This window comes from Lycorma delicatula, chromosome 6 (assembly GCF_047948215.1).
Source record: "Lycorma delicatula isolate Av1 chromosome 6, ASM4794821v1, whole genome shotgun sequence".
Taxonomy (NCBI): domain Eukaryota; kingdom Metazoa; phylum Arthropoda; class Insecta; order Hemiptera; family Fulgoridae; genus Lycorma; species Lycorma delicatula.
In genome coordinates, this window is record NC_134460.1 from 93,712,688 (window position 1) to 93,738,606 (window position 25,919).

Consider the following 25,919-nt stretch of genomic DNA (forward strand, 5'->3'; position numbering starts at 1 on the left):
CCCCTCACATGCTCTTAGAAAATTTCTTTACAGCTTTACTTAGAAATATATAATAATCCTACCTCATTAGAGATATATAAATACTATCAGGAAAAATTCAAGTTTCCCATAAACAACATTTTTAATCATTATACATCGACCTTAAGCAAATTAAATATAATATTATTATCCCATTTAAATTATAAAAACAAACACGTAATTTACTTAACTTGCTTTTCTAGGATATTGGGTTTTAATTCTGAACTGAGATGGTGGTTTGAGCTGAAGAATGTGCATTTTTCACTTTCTTCATCCTTGGAGCAGTTAAAGTCCTGATGTAGTCACATTGAGGAAGAGTATCTTTCTCATCATACTCTGCATTATTTTACAGGAAAAGTTATACTTTTGAATGCTACCACTTCTTCAAGAGATTTTTACATTTTATGGCCATGATCGGAGATGCCTCAGAAGCTCAGTGAGATCACAGAAACTCAAAATTTTACATTATTAATTGTGTAAATTTAATCTAACTGGAACACTGGAATCATTTCATCTCCTTCAAGAAATTAAATTTAAATGGAGTAATCAGTTATAAAAATTAATGAATCAGTATCTAAATTAAGTAAACTAATGTATTTTTTCTTGAGAAATTTGTTTTTGTGACCATCTACGAGAGATTTTAAAACAGGAAGAGGGACTTATTACCTGATTTTTGCTTAATTTGGTAGGTAGTGAACTTATCTGGATGAAATTCAAAGTTAAGAGACCAACAAATAACTTGAACAATATAAGTACTGAGAGTTTGACACTCAGTAATGTTACCACTTGCTATTTTTACTATGTTAAATTGAAAACCTTGCTAATACACTTGTAGCAAAAGCTTCAAGAGAAGAAATCTTGTTTTGCATTCTAATGTTTTACCCCTATACAGTTTTATTTCCCTTAATAAGTTAAGAGAAATAAGAAATAAAGAGAAATAGTTTTAATATTGCCTTTATAAGTTAATAAGGGATATATCACTGCAAAAAAAAACATCAATTTTAGTTAAAAGAAGCTTGACTAGGTTACCATACACCAACTGCCCACCACTGTACATCAGTGATCAAGGCCATCTCCACACTGTGACATGTTAATATTAATTCACTTTTAACTGTAATAAACAACTTGGGTTTTTAAAATACTCTGCAGTGAAAAAAGAATTACAAAAAATATTACAAAAGCATTTTAATCATTACAACAAAATGCATAAAATATTATAGTAGAACTATTAAAATTACTGAAAAACAAAGAGCACAAACAAACTTGAACTTGTAAATGTAAACTTAAATATAACAAAAAAAATAATAAACTTAAGTATACAAAAAACTGATTAAATAAAAATTATTTTAAATGTAAAGGAAATATAATTATTTTCAGTATACAAGTAGTTTGAAATAAATTATAGAAAAGGTAATTGTGATTAAACGGTCATTAAGATTTTTAATACCAGGAAGTTATTATACTTTCTTCAAGGTACAACTATTCAATTGTACCATGGAAAAAAATCAGTGTTGGCTTAAGAAAATTGTGTAGGCAGGTAAGATGTAGCGCGAACAGTTGATTGAAATTTTTCTAATGTTTGTTTTCATTAATTTCACTCTTTCAATTCAGCAACAATTCCAACTCTACTGATCACTTTTTGAGAAATTGTTAACTATTGATCACTTTTGTGAAAAAAATCTGTTTACCACTGTTAAAAAAAATCATTTTTATATAATTACTGGAGTAGTAAATATAATAGAATAAGTCACTAATATCAAAATTACTACCAACTGATCAGAAATTTGATGATTAATAATATAAACTACATCATAAAATTATTTTCTAATACAGTAAAAGAGAGAAAAATCTAAGTCTAAATGTAAGTAATGCATTTCTAGACATCTAAATAATAGCTTTTCATAAAATTATGTAAAACAGAAGCTAATTTGGTTGTACACTTAAAAAAAATTCAAGTAAAGTTTAAAAATTATAACTGCTCAAATTTGGAAACTTCTTTTCATTAATCAGGTTTTAGATAATTTCAAATTAATTTAAATATTTATTTTAATCATATATTGATAATAGTAGACTGATTATAGTACAAATTAAAACAAAAATAAACACCCTACAAATTAAAATAAACTTATATTTTTCTTATAACCAATGAAATATATAATAAAACATAATATGGGAGCCTAATCTGAATTTTTTATGAGTTTATATTTTTTTAATTTGTTTAAAATAAGTAAAATAACAGTTCAATATTTAAATTTCTACTACAATATGATTAATCTACGATTACACAAATAAAAATAAAATCTTGCATAGATTACCCGCAGCAGGACATGAATGTTTCAGTTGAGTAGGGTACAGCTGTTGATGCTGTATAAGGCACGTCACATTTGCTAGAAGCTGTTTACAATGCTGTGTTTTTGCTCTATGTATGGCTGAGATAGCCTCTTTACCAGTTATTTCGCATAACGGTACAAAATCTAATTCTTCTACACGTAAAACTGTTGTTTTATTAACTTGTAACCTATAATAAACAGAAAAAGTAAAGATAAATTATACTTAAAATACAATTTATTATACTTTATTAATACCTATTATACTTTAAATAGTGGAATGGTAGATACAAAAATATCTGTAGATACAGATGGTGCAACTACAAACGAGAAAGAAAAAGCTGAACCTGTACGGTTTTCTTTCAAAAATCTATTGGTCCTGCTGTGTTGAGGTCCTCTATTGGTCCTTTCGTGTTGCAAACACAAAAAAAAAGCTTAGTTAAGGGTGGGAGTAATGGGAAAATCAATCTGGAATCTGGAAATGTAAAAACAGAAAAACAATTTGGGATTATAGATTACCTGAAAATATCAACATTTTTCATCTAAGATGAATAAGGGTAATGAGATACTGGAAGTAATTAAAATGAGATAAATAAATGTAACTGCCATTTCAGAAACAAAGTTAAAACTTGTTTCTATATAGATTTTTTATATAACTTTATGTTAAAAAAAAGAAGAAATCAGGTTTTAAAGCTATTTAATATCCCTTAACTTTAACATGACTCTTACATTTTATTTTTAATTCATTACTGTAAGAGTAATTCTTAGTCTTTCTCTATTAATATGAGCACCTTTAATCATGCAGCACACGACATCCAACCAATGGGAGAGTCCATCCCGTACTTTAACCACCTGTCTGGAGTAATGGAAGCGACAGCTGCTTCAATCCTATACTTCAAATCAGGTACACAGGCTGTAAGTAGTGGAGACACATACAAAAGAAGATCCTTTATAAAATCTCAAAGGAAAAAGTTCACATGGCGTGAGCCATGGATTGGGTGACCTTGGAGGCCACTGCAAAGATGCTCCATCATCAGTTCCATGCCGACTGATCCAGCGGTAGGAGGAAAACTTTATTCAACCAATCCTATACAGTTATGCCAGTGAAGAGTGCACCATCTTCTTGCCAAATAGAATTCTCTGGTCCATTTTACAGTTGAGGAAAGAGCCATTTATGCAACATATAAATAAACAACTCCTGTACGGTTCAGTAAAAAAGAACAGATCATAAACTTACTGTGATATTGCATGGAAAATATTTAATTCTGGACTACCTTTTGCATTACAAAAGTTTATGGAAATTTTTGAATCCCACATGTGGATGTTATATGTGTTAATTTTTCCGCTAAGACAAAATGTTAACCACTTGTTAAACGCAATATGATCAAAAAAGTTGTAATATTCACACTGCAACATTTTGATTGTAAAATTGTGATTCACAGCATAACTGGTAGGCTTCAAAGTCTGAAAGAGCTGTAAATGGCATTGATACAAAGCACTTGTTTCCTTAAAAAATTCCACACTGTAATCACTGAAATTGCTAGTTCACATAGAGGTAATAACAGGATAGGATGAGATAGAGAAACTTATGTCTAGTAGATCTGGACATAAACATTCAGCAAATATACTACTTTCTGGTCCATATAAAATAAATACTCAATGAAATAACAAGCAAAACAGTTAAACAAAGGGTTATTTTTACACAGCATTTAAATGGCTAATTATCACAACATAAGTAAGCAGTCTTAATTTCATCAGACGTTATATTTAAAATTTCCTCTTAAAATTTAGTCTTCTTTCACGAAACGATAAAAAGAAACCAATCTTTAAAAATTTCAAATCAATCGTGCACTGGATTATGGTGTAATGTAAAAGGGAAGTTAATTTATAATCACTTTTATAACACGTGGCTGCCATGCTTTTGTGACTATAATTCTATAACTTGTGGCTTTCATTAGAATTTGGGTGTAATAATGCAGTCACTTTATTTTAAATTCCCCTATAATCAATGATATGTTTAAATATCTGAGCAATTTCCAAAAGAAACCAAACTCATCAGTTTTGTACAAGTGACGAAAGGTTACTAGAGTTAACAATCTCATTAATTTTTCCTGAAAAATAATTATAATAAGACTATAATTTCAAAATTGTCATACAATTTTTTTTGAACATCCATGTTCCTTGAACCACATCATAACATTAAACAATACAAACACTGTAATCTTTTGCACATTTTAAAATTAATATACCTTTTATTATATTAAATATTGGAAGCCTATCCATATGCTTCTGTTAACACACCACTATTCATTTGACCATTTTCTATATTTTTTTGACAGCAATTCCCCTTTCAATGTCAAGTTTTAAAAATCCAGATATTTTTCCTAATATGATTAACTATCAGTTTTTCTACCTGGTACTCAATCAAAATATTTCTAATCAAAGCACCTTATTTCAATTTTTTTGATTATGATTATTTGAATTTTCTCACCTAAACTAAGAACTAAATCCAAAATAAGAACTATGTCGGTCATTTTGCTTTTAAATTTCATTGAAAATAATAAAAATTAACAACGCACACAACTAAAAATAAAAACATTAAATGTAAATCCCCTTTTTCTGTTTAGTCTCCGGAAACACCTTAAGGTATTACTTCAGAGGATGAATAATATGTATGAATGTTAACATAAAATGTAACTAATAGCATATAAATAAACATGTAATTAACAGCATTAAAAAATTAGTAATATAAGATTTCTCACTAGTGTTACTATTACTTCCCTTTCATTTCATACTGATGACTGGTTGCTCTGATCTAATAATAAATCTTTGCAAAATTGCAGACACACAAAGACTGAATCAGAATGGAGACTGGTTTAATTAGCAAGAGTGGGAAAATAGGGATTTAGTGTACTATATAGGGTTTCTTTTGAAATAACATTCTTTCTTTACTATCAAAATTATTTACATTATAGATTATTAAAATTATTATTAATTTAGGTACTTATCTAGAAATAAAATTATTATATTAATAATTACTTTGTTTTGGGGATCAACTCCCTTGCATCATGCTTTGGTTTACTGGGCTGCATTTGACCTCCAGAATCAGTTTTGTCAGGTGGCACCTTGACTCTGTTATAAACAGAATTACTGTTGCCAGGACCTTCATCTTCTTCATCATCCAATAATAAATAACTATCTCTAAATCTACGAGATGACTCAACACTCTGCCTGTCATCTAGCACCTGAAAAATAAAATTGAAATACATTTCACTTTTACTCCTAATTAATAATAAAAATTAAAACAAATCAATAGATTCTTAAGGCACTAACATAACTTATGGTAGATTTATAAACTCGATTTTATTCTGAATGTTTATTACAGTGGGTTTCTATATTTTATCAAATTACTGCCAACAAACTCCTACCACAACTTTAGTAGCATATATAAAGCAAAACAATAAATATTAGATCATATGCAATTACGTAACAATATCTCAATTCATTCAGTCACTGCTATTTTTTGTATTATTTACAAGCAGAAGTTTTCAGTACAACATTTACATCACTTTGTAAAAGTAAAGTTTCTTAAACTACTGAGTTAATTTTCATATGTTATGTATACATATCTGCATGTATATATGCTGTCTATATTAAACTTTTCCTATATTATACCTACTTTATGTAGTTTAAGCATAATTATTAAACCATAATAATAATAATTATTATTATTGTTATTTTTTAATGTTAAAAACACAGATATGCCTGCTTTTGAGAAGGAATTAATTCCATTTGTTTACTTTTTCATTTCAAACTTGATTGTAAATTCACGTCATAATCTATTCATTAATAGGAATTTCTGAAATGTATTCTTTTCAGATTATTAGTTCAGTGTAGTATAATAAATACTCTTTAGCATCCATAGGTCACTTCCCAATCAATTTCCTTTTTTTTTTGTTTTTTATTAACATAAAAATAAATCCAATTTTTATGTTACAAATATTGTTCTAGATTTTTTATTATCAGAATATTAGGTCTTCAAAATAAAAAACTATCTTATGCATAACTATTTTACTAACTGAAACATAACTGTTAAACATACAAAAGTTAAAATTATATCAAAAGAGGGATAAATCCATGGAGAAGTAATAAATCTACACTGAATGCATTTAGGAGAATGCCATTGAATACAGCTTATGAACTGCATTTATTATCTCCAGAGATATACATAATTATAAATTTGTGCATCCAAGAATCAGAGCTATGATTATTTTCACTGATATGAAGTACTTATGTATACGACAGGACAACATCTATAGTATTCATCTAACAATCATTATATTAAAAAGAAATTTAACTGTATCAGTAATTCCTTCTCCCATTTTAAGTTGTTTCTATCCAAAATTTTGACTAGAACTTCATGTGACCTTTCTGTTTTACTTTTTCATGTTAGTCTGAAAAATATTGCTGATTTCTTAAGCTTGTACTTACTGATTAATAGTTAGCTAAGTACAAAGATGTGTATTGTTATCTTTTGTTTACTTAGTTTAATATTACGATTAAAACATTAAACACACTTTCAACATATATTCATCAGTTCTGTATAAATTATTTAGAAATTAAGTTTATATTTTTATATAAACAATAACCAATTGTCCAGTTTTAAATAAAATTAGGTGTCCAAATAACAACATCCTACAAATATGCTGGTCTTTGTATAATTTGATAATTTTTTTGGCATTTATTAAAATGACGTTAGTTCTTAATTATCTTATACAAAAAAAAATCTTAAATAATTTGCATAGCTGAAATAATGCTTTCAAGTTACATTGTTAAAAAGCAAAAATTATTTCCACAGCTACAACACCAAATCAGGGTTATAATGCAGCTAATATGAGTTATCTAAAATTAATAACAATTATGAATGAAATTAATTAATCTTATCAGTTATACTGATAGTTATGGTAAATTTATGAATTAAAAACTTAACAGAATGGTTAATGGCATAGTTCCCTTTGATTCTATGATTGTATTTATAAAATTAGTAAATCTGAACTGCCTACACTCAGAAAGCAATTTAGGTTTCATCAACTCCCCTGTATGCAGAAACATTATAAAACACCATAAAAATACCAAAGTAATATAATATAAAATCATTGTGCAGTTATCCAATAAACCAAGTGTCAAAACTATAACTAGTTAACAGTATCAAACAGTAACAAAATTGATGTTGGTAAAATATAAAAAAAAAAACACATAAATAACATTTACAACAATAAGTATAAAACGATTTTTTTACTAGTCTACATTTAAATGCTAAATAAACACAACTATAGAGTAATAACACTTAATATATCTAACAAAATAACAAATGCTAAAATAACAACTACTAACCTCAAAGTTTAGTTTCCCCTTTCCGGAAAGGTGATACTCTTGTGCGTGTTTTTCAACTTCTGAGCTAATATTTAAAAATACATATGCAAGGAAGACTTGTATAATTAAAATAACACAACCGGCAACACAAAAACACCGATATCTACGAATCCATCTAGTATCAAGAGCTCTTGAAGAAGCCATAACCACATTTTGTCATTTAAAAACAATGCTACCAACAGAAAAATGATTTTAATTAATTGCTCGGAAGACTGCCATTTAACCTCAGAGATATCTACTGACCTCCTATTATTTATTGCATTATTTTTTTCCTTAAACTATAAACATAGATTATATGCATTAGAATTCTTTTAATGATAAATAAATAAATAAAATGAAGTGATTAGTTAATATCATTAGTGAACAAATGATTAATAAACGCTTAAAATTTAAGCACTTACACAATAGCTGCAGCGATAACGAAGAGCGCTTAACGCGCTAAGTTATAAAATGGTTAAACTAGCAACCTGTCCAGCTTAGAAGTAAATTCTCGCGTATTTCATAGTATTTGTGATACTGGCGTATTGCGATAGAAAAATTCTGATTTGAAACCCACATGACTTGCTTGTACACCTATTAAATTGCATATATACATTTTTAAAATTACATAAATTTTTATTTCACTAATAACTTATGATTTTTTCATATTTTTTTTATTGTAAATTTTTTTACAGTCAGAGATTAATAATTAATTAATAAATCAATATATTAATTTTAAACAAAAAATTCATTAAAAGGAGTTTTCATTAAAAACTTCATATTTCAGAGAAACTGGCACTGATTAAGGGGACACCATTAAAATTACTAACACAGAATACTATGGTAGTAATTTATGCATGAAGGCTGTAAAACACTGGAATGTAAGAATGTTTTATGTCATAGAATTCAATAATTTATATTTTTCTGTTTGCTGTATACATTAATGATTTATTGTCAATAGGTATCATGTTGTACAATTCAACATCAATGATATTGTAATTAATTATAAAAATTACTGCGTAAACTGTTTTTGCTCAGATATTTAATTTTAAGTGTGGTGATGTTAATTACTATTATTTTGCTTACTCCCAGACTAACTGTTTCAGTATGGGGTAGGTTTTTGTTTAAATCTCATGATTTTTTTCTTATAGCAAAAGAAGATTCTGAATATCACTGAAGGCCCAATACTATTAAGCAGCCCTTTAAGGTTTATATGTTGAAAATAGTTATTTTTGTAAAACTTGTAATATGGCGTTAAACTTCTTTTGTTTTTAAGTACTAGTTAATTTTATATTATTTTTTTTAAAGCTGAAATTGTGTTCATGTTATATAGTAACAAATGGAATCTGCATCCTTCATTAGAACAAACATACTTTCATAATAATTAATTTTTTAAGTTAAATTCTCACTTGTTCTTACCTATCTAGAAGGCTGTACTTCTTGCATTTCACTATCAGTGGAATGAAATTTATGACACTTACTTTTTAAATAAGTTCAATAAATGGTAGGATTCTAATTGACCATACATTTTTGTTTATACATTCAAATCTTATTCATCATCAAATGGATTGCTTTTTATTTAAATTTTTTTTTTAATTTTCTGATAACTTCCTCCGCTTATTTGGTGGAGGAAGTCCTCTGATTTAACAAAAAATTATATTATTATATAAACAATTTAAAGATATTTTTCATCCTTTTGTTATCATTATTGCTTAAGTGTTGTTGCACCATGATATATAGCTTGATGTTGTGATATACAAAATATGTTCATGCTCAAACTCAAGAAGAAAATAAGCTAGAAAACTTATTGTACAAAATAATATATCTTGTGTTCCAGAAAATCTTTGCCTCATGCTAGAAATCAGTGTACCATTTCTTATCTCAGTCATCTCTCACTTTTGTGTTTCTTGCAAATGTCTTTTTTCAGGTGGTAACATTTTCTTCAGCCTAACCAGATTATTTCATAATTAAATTCTCTACAAATTTTATTTATTTACAGGCAATTTAATTTACTGTAGGTCAAACCTAACAAAACTGTATTCTGTGACAATATTTTTTTTTTACAATAATTTTTTAAAAATTACGAGATAGTCAATCTGTTTTATTAAATTTTTCAGAAACTATCAAATTTACATTTCAAGAATTTCAATGTTGCTTCATTTTACCTTCGGAGTTGAAATCAGGGTGGGATATTTTGCAACCTGTAACTTGAAATTTAAGCATTTTCGAAACCATGTTTATACAAACTATTTTCTTCATTTTCATTTTATAGAATATATTCTGAACTTCTTTCTGGTCCTTTGTGAGGACCACAATTATATATATTTATATTATATTTTACGCATCTATAAAATGGCTTTGAGAAAATAAAGTTTCTTAGTATTTTAATTAAAAAACAAAACAAGGTTTTTTATACTTTAAATGAACTTTATTGAACTAAATACATGCTGTTTTGATTGATTAAATTTTGCCATTTTTGAGGTAAAACCATAATCCTGTCACTGCAGAACTTATGTTTTCTGGATGAAAAATTGGGTTGATTACCACAGCCCTCTTTTGAAGCCTATTTTATACCATTAAGAGAGTGCTGTAGAGTCTGAAACAGATTATAGTCTGATGATGTAAGTTCAGCACTATACAGTGTTAGCATCAAAACTTCTCAGCCAAGCTCTCTTAATACTCAATGGGTCACCAAAGATGTGTGGGGTTATAGCATTGTTATGATGAAAGATGACACCTTTCCTGTTAATCAATTCTGATTGCTTTAGCTCAGAATTTATGCTTGAAACAATTTTTTCAGTTGTTAACAGTAGAATTTAGAATCAATTGTTTGCCAGTGGGGCAGCAGATCATAGTGAACAATTCATTTCCAATCCCATAGCATCACTTTTCTTGGAGCCAATCCCTGACTTTGCTGCTGTTTGCAGAGCTTCACCTTGTTTAAACCATGAAGCTTTCTGTACATTTTTGTAGCATGTGATCCATTTTTGCTCCTTAATGAACCATTTCAAAAATTACTTGATTTTGTTCTATTTTAGCAACAATTTGGAGATGGAAATTTGATCTGCTTAATTTTCATTGTTAAATCATATGGCATCCAAATGAAGCTTTTTTGTAACCAGTCTTCTTCAAATAATTTTGTTGTAAATGTTTAGTTCATTGCTGATATCACAAATTTTTTTCCACGCTTTCGTCTTTCTTAGTCACTGGTTGACTAGAGCAAAGTGCATCACCGCTATAAAAAATGTCCAGATTGAAATGTATGAACCATTTACACCACATATATTACGTCAATAAACATCACAAATTTTTTTAACAGCCTGAGTCACATTCTTCCTGTCAGAATATGTCAGATTTGTTCTTTATTTTCAATCATTTTCATGATGCAATTACTTTTAAATAAATAAACTAAAGTAATTCTTCTAAAAATACTCAGTCATACATCATTTTCAATAGTACACAAGTATTAACAAATTTGTGTGTATGTGTTAATAATACATTAAAAAACCAGACCGAATAATAAAGCAGTTTTTACTTATATAGTGGTATTTATTCTAATCAGAATAACTTGAAAAATATTATCATGTACATATTTAAAAATGTATGTAAAAATACAGTTTACTATCATGAATACAGGGTAGGTTCAGATTATTAAGAGCTATTCCTGATCACATTAAGCAGAATTACTTTTGTGATTTAGAAAACTTGGCCAAGGAAGTAGGTAAGCAAATAATATTTTTATTCTTATAATAAGATTACTGATTATTTAGTTCTAAAATGTATATATTATTTTGTACTAGTAATACTGTACTATGTTTATAATTAATAAGATTTCATATTAGTTAATAGCTGATTTTATCCTTATTTATAAATGACTTGTACATTAAATCAGATAATGAATATTTGTTTTGTTTGGTCTGTTTGTATACATTTTGTTAAAGTATGTGAGTTATCAGTAACGTTATTCATTCAACAGATAAAAAGAGTTTACATTATACAATACTTGTGTTATATACTATTACCAAATTTATACTACTATGTAAAAAGCCAATGAATCTTTTGTTTAGTTTGGTTTGTTTGTCCAATGTAAGCTCCTGAGATTTCATTATAGATTTTGATCTATAAAATAAATCTGAAATGTCTCCTTCGCTGTTTAAAACTTACTTCTTCCCATGTTGAATAAGTGACAAATTAATTGATTGCATCATCCTGTTGACCCTCTTCTTCCAGGTCAGTGAAACAACAAAATTGTCAAATTTCAGACCTCTTTTCACATTAGCTAACACAGATCCCATTCAATTTTAACAAAAATTGAAATTCCATCATAAAATTTATTTTTTAATTGTTCCTACTTTCAAGGATAATTAATGGTATTAAAGAGATTCAATTTCAAGAGCCCACAGGACTCCATCAATTCAAAAACACAAATATTACAATGTTTTGTATTTTTTTTTCTTTTATAAGTATGTTCTACTTTGCGGATGGGCCAATAAAAAACTCATTCCACAAATATTTGAGTATCTTCCCTGTACTTCCAAAGACTATAGAAAATTTGGCCAAAAAAGTTTACAAAAATTGAATATTGTAATACCTAAACTGCAGTAATTATGCTGCCTAGATATAAAATTAAATAAGTTCTGTTAAGGTTAAGTATTTTATACAGTAATTGTAATAAGTTAGTACCACTATAATAATCTTTTGAATCTACATGAGGTCAGATTCTGCAGCTGTTCATTGTTAAAAAATACGTGATTCATCTAAGCTTCAGAAATTGTTACAAAAACCCTGAAACAACAGAGAATCACATAATATGCACTTCTCTTAATAAAAAAGTCATTCGACTTGAACAGCAATTAACAAAACTATTGTCACTTATAACCAATAGAGGGTTAATAAATAAATATTATCTTATTGCAATACTATATGAGTATTCTATTACATTATGAGTGATTTTATCACTCACAAAGTAATACAATACAATACGTAATTTGAAAGTAACAAGTAAAAAAATATACCTGTTATATAAGGTAAAAAAACAATCAGTAATTATGAAAATAAGGAGCTAGTATAAAAAAAATCAATGGTATAAAATTGAGCAAAGGAGAAAAGTGACACATGAGTAATGAAAGGAAAAAAAATTACAAGAAAGTTCACATTTTTTTAGTGTAGTTCCTGCAGCGATTACTGCTTTCCATATCCCAAATGTCTGATTATCAAACTATTCTCCTTCCTGGAGTTGCCTATCCTGGACATCACTTTCAACCTCTTTATTCTATATCATCTGATCAACCTCTTTTTTTCTAATTGGCCTCTTTTTCTTTTAAAGCCATCTTTAAAGCAACCAACCATTACTAATTCCTTCAGCTTATCTTCCAATATTCAGCAACACACATAAAAACTGACTTCACAAGAAATTGTCTTTTAACATTTATTCAAATTTTCTTATACAAAGTAAGGAGTTAGGTTTAATTTATGAATGTTTTGTTGTGAACCGTTTTATGCAAGATGCTTGTTTTACATAATCTATGTTGTTGACTAAATAGTCATATTAAATATTTTTGCAACTCCAGTAAAATTTTTTTTCTTAAAATATTCCACTCTATCCCTCTCTCCTATACTACCTAACACTTTTTCTGAACCGTAAAGGAAGTCATAATTATCATTTGCAAGATGCACTTGAACATCAGAATAAAATCATAATATACAAAAAATACTAGTCAATATTTATTCCCATCTGTACGCATTTTCTAATCCAATTATATACTGATAAACATAATTTTTGTTTCCTAACAAGTGATACATGATTTTAATCTGTTTTTTGATGCTGAAAACAAACATGATCTCAGAATCCATCCACCATTTTTGAAAAATGTTTAAATTTTAATTAAAGCATTTTTTTTTCATTTTTCAATGTATAGTTAGTATTTTAAGCTCCTATATTGTATTTTGTTAGCTCATTTTTTTCGTTTAACTTTATTAACATATTTTTAATCTATAAATAAACAATATTAGACAAAGAATTTAATCATATCATAGTCAAATAATATGACATCATATCTAATACTGAAGAGTAAGACAAGATAATAGACAAGACATAGACAAGATTAATCATGTCTATGCAGGTCAAAACATGTAGCTGAAAACACAGCTGTGTTGTTTGTATTAAGCACTGGATTTAGGAATGAATTAATTTTATTCAGTCTTATTGCTGTCTTAAGTTTGTTAACAGTGCAGTGCCATAATGACTTGAAATTGCGCAAATGATGTGGATGCCTTTTGTTATATATGTGGTGAGTTTACTGTAATATCAAATAGAAAAAACCATTACACCTTTAATTACAAAGTATATCATTTGTACTTTCAGTGTAAAATTGGTGATCAGGATAAGATGTGGGCTCCTCATATAGTATGCACTAATTGTTCTATATATTTAAGAGGATGGCTAAAAGGTACCCCGGAAGGCTTTGCCGTTTGGTGTACCTATGGCTTGACGTGAACCAAATGATCATGTAACCGATTGTTACTTTTGTTTAACAAGTGTGTCTGGAATTTTTATAAAATCTAAACATACTGAAAAAATTTCCTTCATTGCAATCTACAATCAGGCCTGTACCTCACAGTGAAATTATTCCAGTTCCTGAGCCACCTGTGATTGTATGTTTTGAAAGCAGTGATGAAGAATCAGGCAGTACTGAAGAAGACTACGATTTTAATTTATCTTCCAATAAGCCACATCTTGTATCACAAGGTGAATGAAATGACTTGTTAAAGATTTAAATTTTTCAAAAAATTAAGCTTAACTGTTAGGATCAAGACTGCAAGGTTGGAATTTACTTAAAAAAAAATAAAAATTTTGGGCTTTCAAAGCCGACAAAAAAAACTTTCTCAATACTTTATGATGAAAATAATTTGTTTATTGGACAAATATTTATGAGCTTATGTTGCACTTACGACAAGTTTATAAACCTGAGGACTGGTGCCTTTTCATAGATTCGTCCAAGTATAGTTTAAAAGTGATTTTACTACACAATGTAACAAATATCCTTTGATACCAATTGCCTATGGTATTAATTAATAGACTAGGCATTAATTGCCTAGGTATTAATTAATTAATATGGTATTAGAGACATACGATGTGATGAAAGACGTTCTTGAAAAGATAAATTATAAGAAACATAGCTGGAACATGTGTAGTGATTTGAAAGTTACAGCTATTTTGTTAGGGATGCAGTTAGGCAGTACTAAGAACATGTGTTTTCTTTGCAAATGGGACAGCAGAGCTAGGAATAAACATTATGTTATCGAAGAGTGGAAGAAATGAGACAACTTAACTCCAAATGGGGAAAATATTATTCATGAGCCCTTGAACCCAAAAAAATATTTTTAACCCCTTTCCATATCAAGCTAATACTAATGAAAAATTTTGTAAAAGCAATGAACAGGGATAGTCCTGGATTTTTGTACATCAGGCAGAAATTTCCGAATGTAAGTGAAGGAAAAATTAAAGAAGGAATATTTGTTGGTCCTCAAATAAGAGAGTTAGTCAAAGATGATGTATTTAACTCAGTTAAATAAGTAGAAAGTTAACTTGGGCTTCATTTAAAGATGTTTGCAAAGGTTTTCTCGGCAAACAAAAATCTGACAATTACCACACAATATTGTTAATCAACTTCTTACTTCATACAGAGCTGTGTGATGTAATATGTCTTTGAAAATACATTTCCTCTACTTATATCAGGATTTTCCCCAAACAACCTCAGAGATGTAGGTGACAAACACTGTGAAAGTTTCCACCAAGACATTTTGATGATGGAAAGTCGCTATAAAGGGAAATGGAATACTAACATGCTAGCTGATTACTGTTGGACATTAATTTGGGATGTGCCTGAGGCTATTTATAAAAGAAAAGCATCAGCAAAATCATTCTAACAAACGTATGGCTATGCAAAAATTATAAATTTGGTAGATTTTAACTAATTTTCCTTTAATTTATTTCTGATGTGTAATTTATTTAAAAGCAAGGGTGATAGAAGAATTATAATTACAGATCTGTAATGTATGCAAAAAAGCAATTCAGAAATGGTATCACACTTAGAGAAACATTACAAATTTTTTTTTGTAAATATCAGTGTTATTTAAGGCAGCTTTAAAGTGTATTAAACAAAGTTGGAGATGAACAACATAAATAATTCTAACATAAAAAAAAAATCCTTATATTACATAAAAATCTTTTATTAAGAACCAAAAATCAATAATAAACAAATAATATGTACATTTTAACTCAACTCATTAAAGCATAAAAAATCTAATTCTCTAATTTATGAATAGTATATTAATACATTATTTATTTTTAAATCCAATTAATTTTATAACTTAACTGAATTAAGTCAATTATTAAAAATATATCCATTTAAATCAATAAAGAAGTATACATACTGTCATGTTTACAGACAAAAATTCTGATTATTAATTACTAGTTAATTAACAAATAAAACATCTCATACAAAATTATTTAAAAATAATGAAAATAATTAAGAAATACATTTAAATATATCCTTATTATTATTGAAGCTAGCAAATTTTATAATAGTTACAATAAACTATAAGTTACAGTATTATTTGGCAGTCTGTTATTTATAATATATTTTCTTTAATTAAAGCAGATCCAATGTGAGGTAAGTCAAGAGGTTTTAACACACCTTTAGGTAAATATCCCAACACATACTTAGCATGTTCCTGAAGCATTCTTAATCTTTCTTCTTCCACCATTTTATGTCTAAAAAATTAAAAAAAGAATTAAATTTTATAAAAATTAATATGGGAAAATATTGGAAACAGAAATATATGAGTTGGATTTAGTTCAAGAACTACATCAATGAATTTGTCATCAATCTTCTCATTACTATTAAAATATAAATCCCACAGTATTATGTTGCAAAAATGCAATTAGTGCTTAGAATTTAAGATAGATCTTAGAAATTAGCTCAATGTATTACAAAACTTATGAATATTTAATTACACTTTTTACTGCAGTAATTGTGAAATCACAAGTTACCATCATAGATGTGCTAAACTGAAAGAAAATGTCAAAACTAGAGCTAAGTAATTTACTGAGAGAAGTCATGGGGAAAAAAAAATTGATTTTTTGACAGAAAGTATGGAACAGGACGTTACTGATTGATCCTAAATAGACCTTAGGGCAAGTTTCAAAAGCCACAAAGTGTGTATTAATATGTTAAAAAGGATTAGGATGATGTAAAACAAGACAATTCATTATTTATCACCTTTCGTTAAAAAAGCTTAATATGCCCAGTACAAAAAGATGAATTTGACAAGGTTCTTATTAGAGGAAATTATCACAGAATGGTGTATATACTTTAGAAGGTTGTCTCTGAACTTAAGGAGGAGAAATTATTCTCTGGAGGAAAAGTCATCTTAAGCCAAGTTTTAAAATAGTTGGGGTTTTAGTGACAAAAATTGCCATCAGGTCAATTTTAATATAACAGCAGAGCATAAATTTATAATTCCTTTAAAAAAATTAGGAAATCTAGGGAAGAAAGTTGTCCAGTTGTCTCCATCAATGAATTTATGTTTACAGTAGCCACAATCAGAGTAAAAGTTGGTCATATAAAGTGAGAAGTTTAAAAGAAATTAAAGTTCCTTATTCAGAAGAGTTAAGACTTAAGCTACATCTACAAGATGAAATGAGTTTCATTTCAGGTTGTTTCTTAATAAAGAAATCAAGTTCCAATTATGGTGATTATCTTAGTGAAAAGAATTTTTAAAAAAATATTCAAAATGCTGCAAAAAAATTAATACCTATTCTTTTGAATTAACATGTAATGGTAATAGACAATGCATTCTATAAAAATGTTCAGAAGAGTAAAGCTACCAATCTTATATTATAAATAAGTAGATATCCAAAATTTATTAAGCACAACATGCTTTCAGAGATAAAATGCTAAAAGTTTACCGTATGAATTAATAACACACTATTGTTAGTTACTGCTATGCTAATGGTCACATTTTATTTTATAAATATTATCACTATTTTATTTATTATTTATATCACTTAATAGGTTTTAATATTTTTTTAATACAACTGTTAAAACAATAAATAAAATATTTAGCATATGTTAAATGGCTATCAATTCATACTTATACTAGTAGAAAACATGCTACATAAAATACAAAAAAATAAAAATAAATCCAAAATACACCTAGTGACAGAAAATACATAACACAAACATAAATCAATCATTAGTCACATGAAATTATCTACATTTGCAGAAAAGAAGGCCATTATTTGCTTTCAAAACAATAGCAGATAAAATAAATAATATAATATAAAAAAGTAAAAAAATCACACTTTAACACAGTAGGAATATACTGTAATGGGTAGAGAAGCTTCCAGAAAGAAGAAAGAGAGAGAAATGACAAAGAAATTCTTTGTAGAAAAGGATTTACAGAAAAGCATAGATGGTGCAGACAATAAAAATTATTACATTTGAACAATCAAAAGGATTGGTCAAGTACTGGTACTGCAGATCAGGAGATGTAAATACTGCTGGGGACCAACTGGGAACAAGTTTGAGTTCAGCTCAGTGTGTGATAAAAGTGATCACAGTGTGCGGGAGCATTCAGAGTAAGTGTTTGGTACCAAACAAGTAAAGAGTATGTCACTAGTATTCCATTTTCGACAGTGACTGAAAACAAGAAGCTGTTTTGTGAGTTGTTTGTGAACGGGAGTTAAAGTGACATTCTATTCATATATAAAGTGCAAGATAATTATTTTTGTAAACAGTAAAAGTGAATAATACTTGCATAAAAAGAACTGTTGATTTTTTTTATAGTCATTTTGTTAATTTAATATTAGTTTCTATTAGTTATTATAAACATTTTTTAATAAATCAGAATTGTAATTTGGTATTTATAATTCAATTGCTATTAAATTAATTTTATATTTAATCTGAATTGCTCTTTTGTACCTGATAAGTTATTTAAGAATAATAAATTAAGGAATTTTTACGTGTGCTATCTCTTAATATCCTTATTGAACAGTGAACATGTTACATATATTAAACTGTAGTGATTATATTACATACTACTACTGGCAGATATTCATCCACATATACAAGGAATAGATACAGCAATGAACAAGAGAATTACATTTTCCAAACTACCTCATAGAAATAGGACAAGCTATTAACTACAACATGGACATTTTATACACTGTACATGAAAACAAAGATCTCAATACGTATAAACAATATGTATACAGACTATGTTTGACAAAAGAAAGAATTAAATGAACACACAACATTTATAAAAAAACATTATTCAATTACATTGTTAAGAGCTTTGGTAACCTTTTTTAAGATGGATGAACATGTTACTAAATATTTCACAGAAAAGAACACATTTAATATGAAAAAAAGATTGTTAAACACAGTCTCATAAAAATTCAAATAAAATTTATATTCTTTTTAGAGTGAATTATGAAAAAAAAAAGTCATATGTAACTTGTTATAAAATATATGCTAAATAACTAAAGTAATAAATATAACTTCATTAAAGCTTCAATTGAATCTTTACCTTAATTTAATCTGTTGTTCTTCATACTCTTCCATGGCTTTTAATGCAAATGCCTCTTCTGCTCTTCTGCGCTGACGTTCCACCATCATTTCATCAACTGCTTTTTTATGTTCAATAATCTTTTGCCTTCTTCTCTGTTTTGTCATTTGCTCTATCCTCTCATCCTCAGCAAATTTCATTAAAAACTGCAAATATAATTAAAATTATAAAAATATAATTAAAAAAAACTCATTTAAAGCTTTGCTAATCTAGGACCTAATGCTAAGTTAAAAGTTAGAAAGAAAGGTGAGTGACATACTCTCTAATAAAAAAAAATTGCAATACTTTTTTTTGTTCATAGGGGAAACAAGAAAACTCTCTTTATGTTAAGTACTTGTCTTGAACATTTTTTTCTTAGAATGAATTTTGTGCATTAATAATAACTCTACTTTGTGTTTAAAATATACAAATGAATGTGAATAAAATTTACAAGGGTAATTTAATAATTAAAGAGACCAATTTTAATTTCCTAAACTATTGAAAACTAGTTTTATTTTGTTAGGTTATGATTTTATTTTGCAGACAACAAAAAATCTGATGTTTTATGGTATTTTTTTGTGACATTCTGATGTGCATGTGAAATTTAAGCCAATCTTTTATAAATAAAATATCTTTAGTCACTCAAAGACATAAAACTCTCTTCTGAACCCCTGTTTTTACAACACATTATTCTCTATATATAAAATAAATTATGTAACAACTGCCAAAGAGCTGGCTGTTACAATTACAGTACAATGTTACTTGGAAATGGAAGACATTGTATATCTATTGCTGAATAAAAAGTTATAAAGGACAGTTGGCTTTAAAGAAGCGTGTACAGTAATTTCAACCTTAGTTTGTTAACAAATAGCGTTTTATAAGATTTTTAAAAGAAAACTTGATGACTGTAAACAGAAATCCAATACACATGATCTATCATATACAATGAATTCAGGCTCTTCCTAAAGAGTCTTTTAGAAATAAAATACATTTCTTTTTATTTCATAAATATATTTTTTAATTGAAATTAAATTTTAACGGTATTTAAAGTACACTTCAGTGTTTAAAATGATATGGTTTTTATTTTAACAATAACAAAGTTAACAAATGAAATATTATTATTTATTAGGTTTGTCACAATTACAGTTTTGATAAAACGATTTTACGTGTAAAAATATGATTCACTCTTGATGTATGCTTTACTACAACTAAGTGGGAAAAAATTTTGGTCATGATATTATAGGAACTCTAAATTTTAAAATCAGCCATTCCTGTACACCATTTTGGATTAACTCTTTTAAAACGTCATATAATTAAATTATACTTTTTATAACAATGAACAATATTTTAGTTATATTTGTCTATATTATTGCTACTACTTTCTTTCACTGAGCTTCAAGCAGAAATTCATCAAATTACCATGTCTCAAGAAAATTTTCAATTTTAAACTTCTGGTTTAACATTAAAGTCTAACTTCATTGATTTATTCATTATTGCACCAATTATTGTAGTTTATTATTGCATTTATAAGTATTTATTTCATTACATATAACATCACTAATAAAAATGCTATATACCTGTTGTCGGTACTGTTCATCCATTTCACTTTCTCTTCGTAGTTGTTCTAATCTTTCACGTCGTTGCTCATCATAAGCATATTTTAATTCCATTTTACGTTTAACAGCATTTTCCATTTCAGTACGGAACCTTCGCTCATCTTTTGCAATACGTTCTTCTATAGATAACTGTTCCAATACATTTCGTTCATTTTCTTGCCTTTTCTGGAAAATAAACATTATTAATTAGGTATATTTTTAATCATACTAACAAATAGTATTGCTCTGCTAGTTTTGATACTGATAAAAGGAAAAAAATGATAATGAAAATAAACAAAGAAGGAAATGAAAAGACATTTAAAAAGTTAGTATATGAGAAAGGTTAGTCACGAATTATAAGAGAATGAATGAACTTGACAGAAAAAGATGATGCATATTGATGTTGTCACATTATGTAGAAAATAATATGGCTCAGATAATTATTTTCTAAAGCATATTTAAACTAATATGATATCAAATTATTCCCATTCTGTTTTCTCAAAATATTCATTCATTTAGAATTAGAAAGTACAAACAGTTTGTACCAAGGTAAACTTACCTTGGTATGATCTGTACAATCCTTTTTTGGGATTTAAAATACAAAATATCTGAAAAGCTGCAAAAAACATTTAGTGGGTTTTGTAGAAAATTACCTGCACTTGATGTCATAAATTCAGGATATGCTATCTTACAAGGATTAAGAATCTACGTTTTTCAGCACTGTCGACATAATAAACTACAATATTTTGATTATTAGTACAAAAATCTGCAAATAGATCCTAAAACATATGCAATACGTATGGACATATTTCATTACATACAAGTGCTCTTAGTTTGTAAAACATGTTCTCTGATATCAAACATACTATTATAAATAGTTTTATAATTAATTTTGTTTTAATGAATGTTAGGAAATTATCTTGGTAAGAGTATAGTTTTAATAGTTATTTACCTCTGTATTTGCAAATCCATAAGCAAATGGTCTGCATGATACAACAAAAATTGTATTCATACATACAATCTAATGCATATATTATTATATTTATAAGCTTTTCTACCTGTCAACAAAATTTTGAATGTAATATCTCTTAATATATTTAATAATTTTTGATAAAACTTATGGGTAATATCTGAATGATTCTCGAAAAAGTTCTGTTGTTGTTCCATTCATATATTAGAGAATAACGTTGTAAATAAATTAAGAAAATGTTGCATCTGATTCATGTTAATATGTTTTGGAATGAAGAGAATAGTAAAACTAATTTTTTGTAAATAGAAATAAAAATGAGATAGTAGAAAGTTTACATGTTTTTCTGAACAAAAATCATGATTAAAGAAACACCAATTATAAACATATGAGAGAGCACACATACACATAAAAATTCTTCTGATAATAAAAAAGTTACGTTAAAATGTTCAATAAAAATCTGGCTGTATGTATACCTCATAAAAAGAAAAATCTGTTAAAGGAATTTCTTCAACCTTTAAGGAGTTGTTTAATTTATAAAATAATAATTTAAGAAACTTAAATTTAATAAAGGACTCCTTATTAATAATTATAAAAATTAAAGTATACTTACTGGCATATTTGGGTTCCTGCTTAATTACCTGTTATTTAACTACACATGCTTGAAATTTTTTACTTACTCTAAACAGTGCACTTTCTCAGTTTAGCTGTGAGATGATACTGAATGAGCTACCATGTGGGTTACTTAACACTTCTCTAAAATTTGTAGAGAAGGGTAGAGTATAAATCTATTTCCAATTTGAAGAGTAATTTTGGGAATGGAGAACTGATATTTGAAGTCAGATAGTGAAGTTAATTATTTAAAATATGCCTAAAGAATATATTACCATTCATTATATGGTTCCTGTCATCTTGTTTCATATCATAAATTTTAGTTAATGTTCTATTTATCCACCAGTAACTTGCCTGGGCATGTGATTTTGCAATTTCAGATTAAAAATATTTATCCCTAATTAGTAATCAGTTTTTAATGATAAATAAGAGTATAATAAAGCCAATGAAATGTGAAAGAAGGAAGTATAATGAGGAATTAAATATAAAAGTAGGAAAATATAGTACATAGTGGAAAAATTTTCTTATTATTTAGGAAATCAAATTAGAAAAGATAGATGAAGTAACAGACATCAAAAGTAGACTGGTACAGCCAGATGTTTTCATGCAAAAATTAAATCTGCTAGTGTCAATTGTAGATTTAAGAATTAGAAAGAAATTCTTGAAAATACACTGAAATTATTGTAATGTTTATGGTAGTAAAATATGGGCGACAGTAAAAACTGAAAAGAAAAAATATGCATCTGAAATGTAGTAGTACATGAGAATTTTGAAGTTTAGATACAAAAATTTTCATATTGAACAAATAGGGGCAAAGAGAAATTTGTGGCATAATCTTGTAAAGAAGATATGAACTAGACTAATTGGCCATCTGGGTTGGAAGTTAAGTCATCTAGGTTTAATTAATTTCACAATAGAGGATTTGTAGATAATAATTCTGGAGGAAGACAGAAATAGGGATATATAAAGTAGATAATTGAGGGTTTAAGATGTATAAATATGCTAAGGTTAAGAAATTAGTCTAGAATAAAAAGAAATGGAAAATAGCATTACATCAGTCAACAGGAAAAAAAAAACATTCATACAGAGAGAGTCAAAAGTATGGAAACCTCAAGAACTTTAAAACCATTCCAAATAGAATACTGCAACTTTCAGGGTAAAGTATTGGTCAACTACTTTACCTTTTGACAAGAAATGAAATTTCAACACCTTCTTGAACGGTGGTTCAGGGGTTGTAACTCACATATTTTAAGTGGTAACACTCTTCATGTGTGTGTTACATTAATTTAAAGGTCTACTAAGGCAAGAAAAATGGTATAAATAAACAATTGGTATGATGTCTGTACCAAAAATGATGGCGGAATAGAGTTTGGATTTTGAAAAAAATGACATTACATTACACTCAAGGAACTGTTATTGCAATAGTAAATTTATAAAAACTTTTTGAATGGATATTATCAAATATATTTATTTAAAAAAATATATTTATTAAGCATAGTGATTGCTTATTTACTTACATTTAATTTTAATAAATGTTCGAAATGCCCTCCTTCTGTTATTTGACAGTGTGCCAGTTGGCTGTAAAAGGATGACATTGCATTATTCAATGATTCCCTAGTGATATTTTATGCTGATTCCCTAGTGATATTTTATGCTGATTCCCAAATTCTATTTTGTAAATCATCGATATCTTGGGGCTTATTATGATAAACAATACTTTTTAAATGGCTCCATAGAAAGTAATCCATTGGTGACAAGTTGAATGATCTCGTTGGCCATTCTATTTGATCCCTTCGGCAAATCCACCTTCCAAATGTGTTTTTAAACGTAATTAAAATTTCACGAACCTGAAGACCGAAATGAGGCAGGGAACTTTCTGGTTAAGACCAAATGTTTTGGAAGTTGGGGCCAAAAACGTTTTGAATGTTTGGAATGTGATATGGTCGAGAAGCAAAGCCTCATACTTTACTGCATTTAAATTTTCATCAATAAATACAGGCCCTATCAATCGTACACCAACAATACCTGCCCATATATACTTGGGCTGCTCATGCTTTGACTGGATACTGTTTGTACCTCACAATACCAGTGTGGATTAATGTCAGTCCTTGGATGACATCCCTGGCTTGGGATGTGTCTAGCACCAGAAACTGGACCAGGTAACTGATCCCACAGATCGTCAGATCTGTGCAGAGGAGTTTTGGTGAGGTAGGCTTTCACTTCTCCCAATTGCTTACTGGACATGGTGAGTTTGAGGCCTACCTGCACCAGTTTGGCAAACAAGCTATGCCGACATACAGGTATTGCGATGAAAATGATACAGCAGAACATACAATCTGTATTTGTAGGAGATGGGATGAGGTTTGTCAAGAATGGGACTTCCTAATATTACACCAGAAGAGACTGTCCCATTTATTATGAAAGGTACACGTGAATTGGACCAGGTTGCAACAATGGTCACAAAAATAATAACTACCAAAGCAAAGGAAGCTAGGGAATGGGATGGTGAGTGATCTGCAGGTAGGGATTTCTGAGGGCAGCCCTGCTGATGAGAGGGTGGTTCGCTGTGACAGGCCGCCCTTGGTGACTGACCGGGGACCTCTCGTGTTTGTGGGTACATAAAAGACTGTAGTCCCAGCTGGGTCTCTCCCTCACAGGTGGGACTTGGCTTGAGGCCTGGCAAAGTAAAGACTGAGTCCCGACCTGCTAGGTGAGTGACTCCTGTGGGGCACAACTTTGTCGGATCCCGTGGGGTCTCGAAGGGTTTGAGGGGAGGCACCCGCCGAGGTTGTGCAATGTATTCGACGCAGGTCAACCTCAGTGGTAAGGAAAAAAGTAACAACATGGCGATTTACATCGCCATTTAAAAAAAATGTGGCCTTATCACTAAAAACTAAGTGGTTTAATAAATTAGGATCTGCACAAATATTGTTCAACATAATTTTTCAAAACTCAAGTCTTCAATCATAGTTATCTTCATTAAGATTTTGCACCAGATGAATTCTGAAGGGTTAGAAATTTTCAATTTTTAATGTTTGAATCATTGAACTTTGGCTAATGTTATGTTCTTGTGCTGCTGTTCAAGTCAAGAAATGAGGATTCTCAATAAATTATTTGTAGCAGATTTAGGCATCCCTGGTTTTCCCCTATTATTAATGCTCCCTGTTTCTCTAAAACAAACCGTAATTGTTAGATGGTTTTTGATACTGTTCCTTTTGAAACAGGAAGATAGTTTTTGTCTCAGGAAGAAAAATATGTGATTATGATAGTATTTTTTCTCCTGAATTCAAATATAATATTGGTTTTCCCAGTCACGCAAGGTTTCTGAGAAACAGGCATTTGTAATTTCAAACATTTTAGTACTTTCTGCATTCT

The 25,919-nt window shown here is 28.5% G+C and overlaps 2 protein-coding genes across 4 annotated transcripts in view; both read right to left on the bottom strand.

The window, feature by feature from the left end:
- Positions 1-7,943, bottom strand: part of oxt (Xylosyltransferase oxt) — a 49,766-nt gene extending 41,823 nt beyond the window's left edge. For both annotated transcript variants that reach the window (XM_075368122.1, XM_075368121.1), the window contains exons 1-3: positions 7,740-7,943; positions 5,385-5,590; positions 2,334-2,536 (exon numbers count right to left, since the gene is read on the bottom strand). In XM_075368122.1, coding sequence (XP_075224237.1) covers positions 2,334-2,536; positions 5,385-5,590; positions 7,740-7,922 — 592 coding nt within the window. In that variant the 5' untranslated portion in view covers positions 7,923-7,943. The remainder of the gene's footprint in view (positions 1-2,333; positions 2,537-5,384; positions 5,591-7,739) is intronic.
- Positions 7,944-16,165: 8,222 nt separating this feature from the next.
- The window catches only part of LOC142326032 (meiosis-specific nuclear structural protein 1-like), a 608,636-nt gene continuing 598,882 nt past the window's right edge, over positions 16,166-25,919 (bottom strand). For both annotated transcript variants that reach the window (XM_075368124.1, XM_075368123.1), the window contains 3 exons: positions 20,948-21,151; positions 19,353-19,537; positions 16,166-16,533 (listed from right to left, as the gene is read on the bottom strand). In XM_075368124.1, the coding sequence (XP_075224239.1) occupies positions 16,392-16,533; positions 19,353-19,537; positions 20,948-21,151 (531 nt within the window). In that variant the 3' untranslated portion in view covers positions 16,166-16,391. The remainder of the gene's footprint in view (positions 16,534-19,352; positions 19,538-20,947; positions 21,152-25,919) is intronic.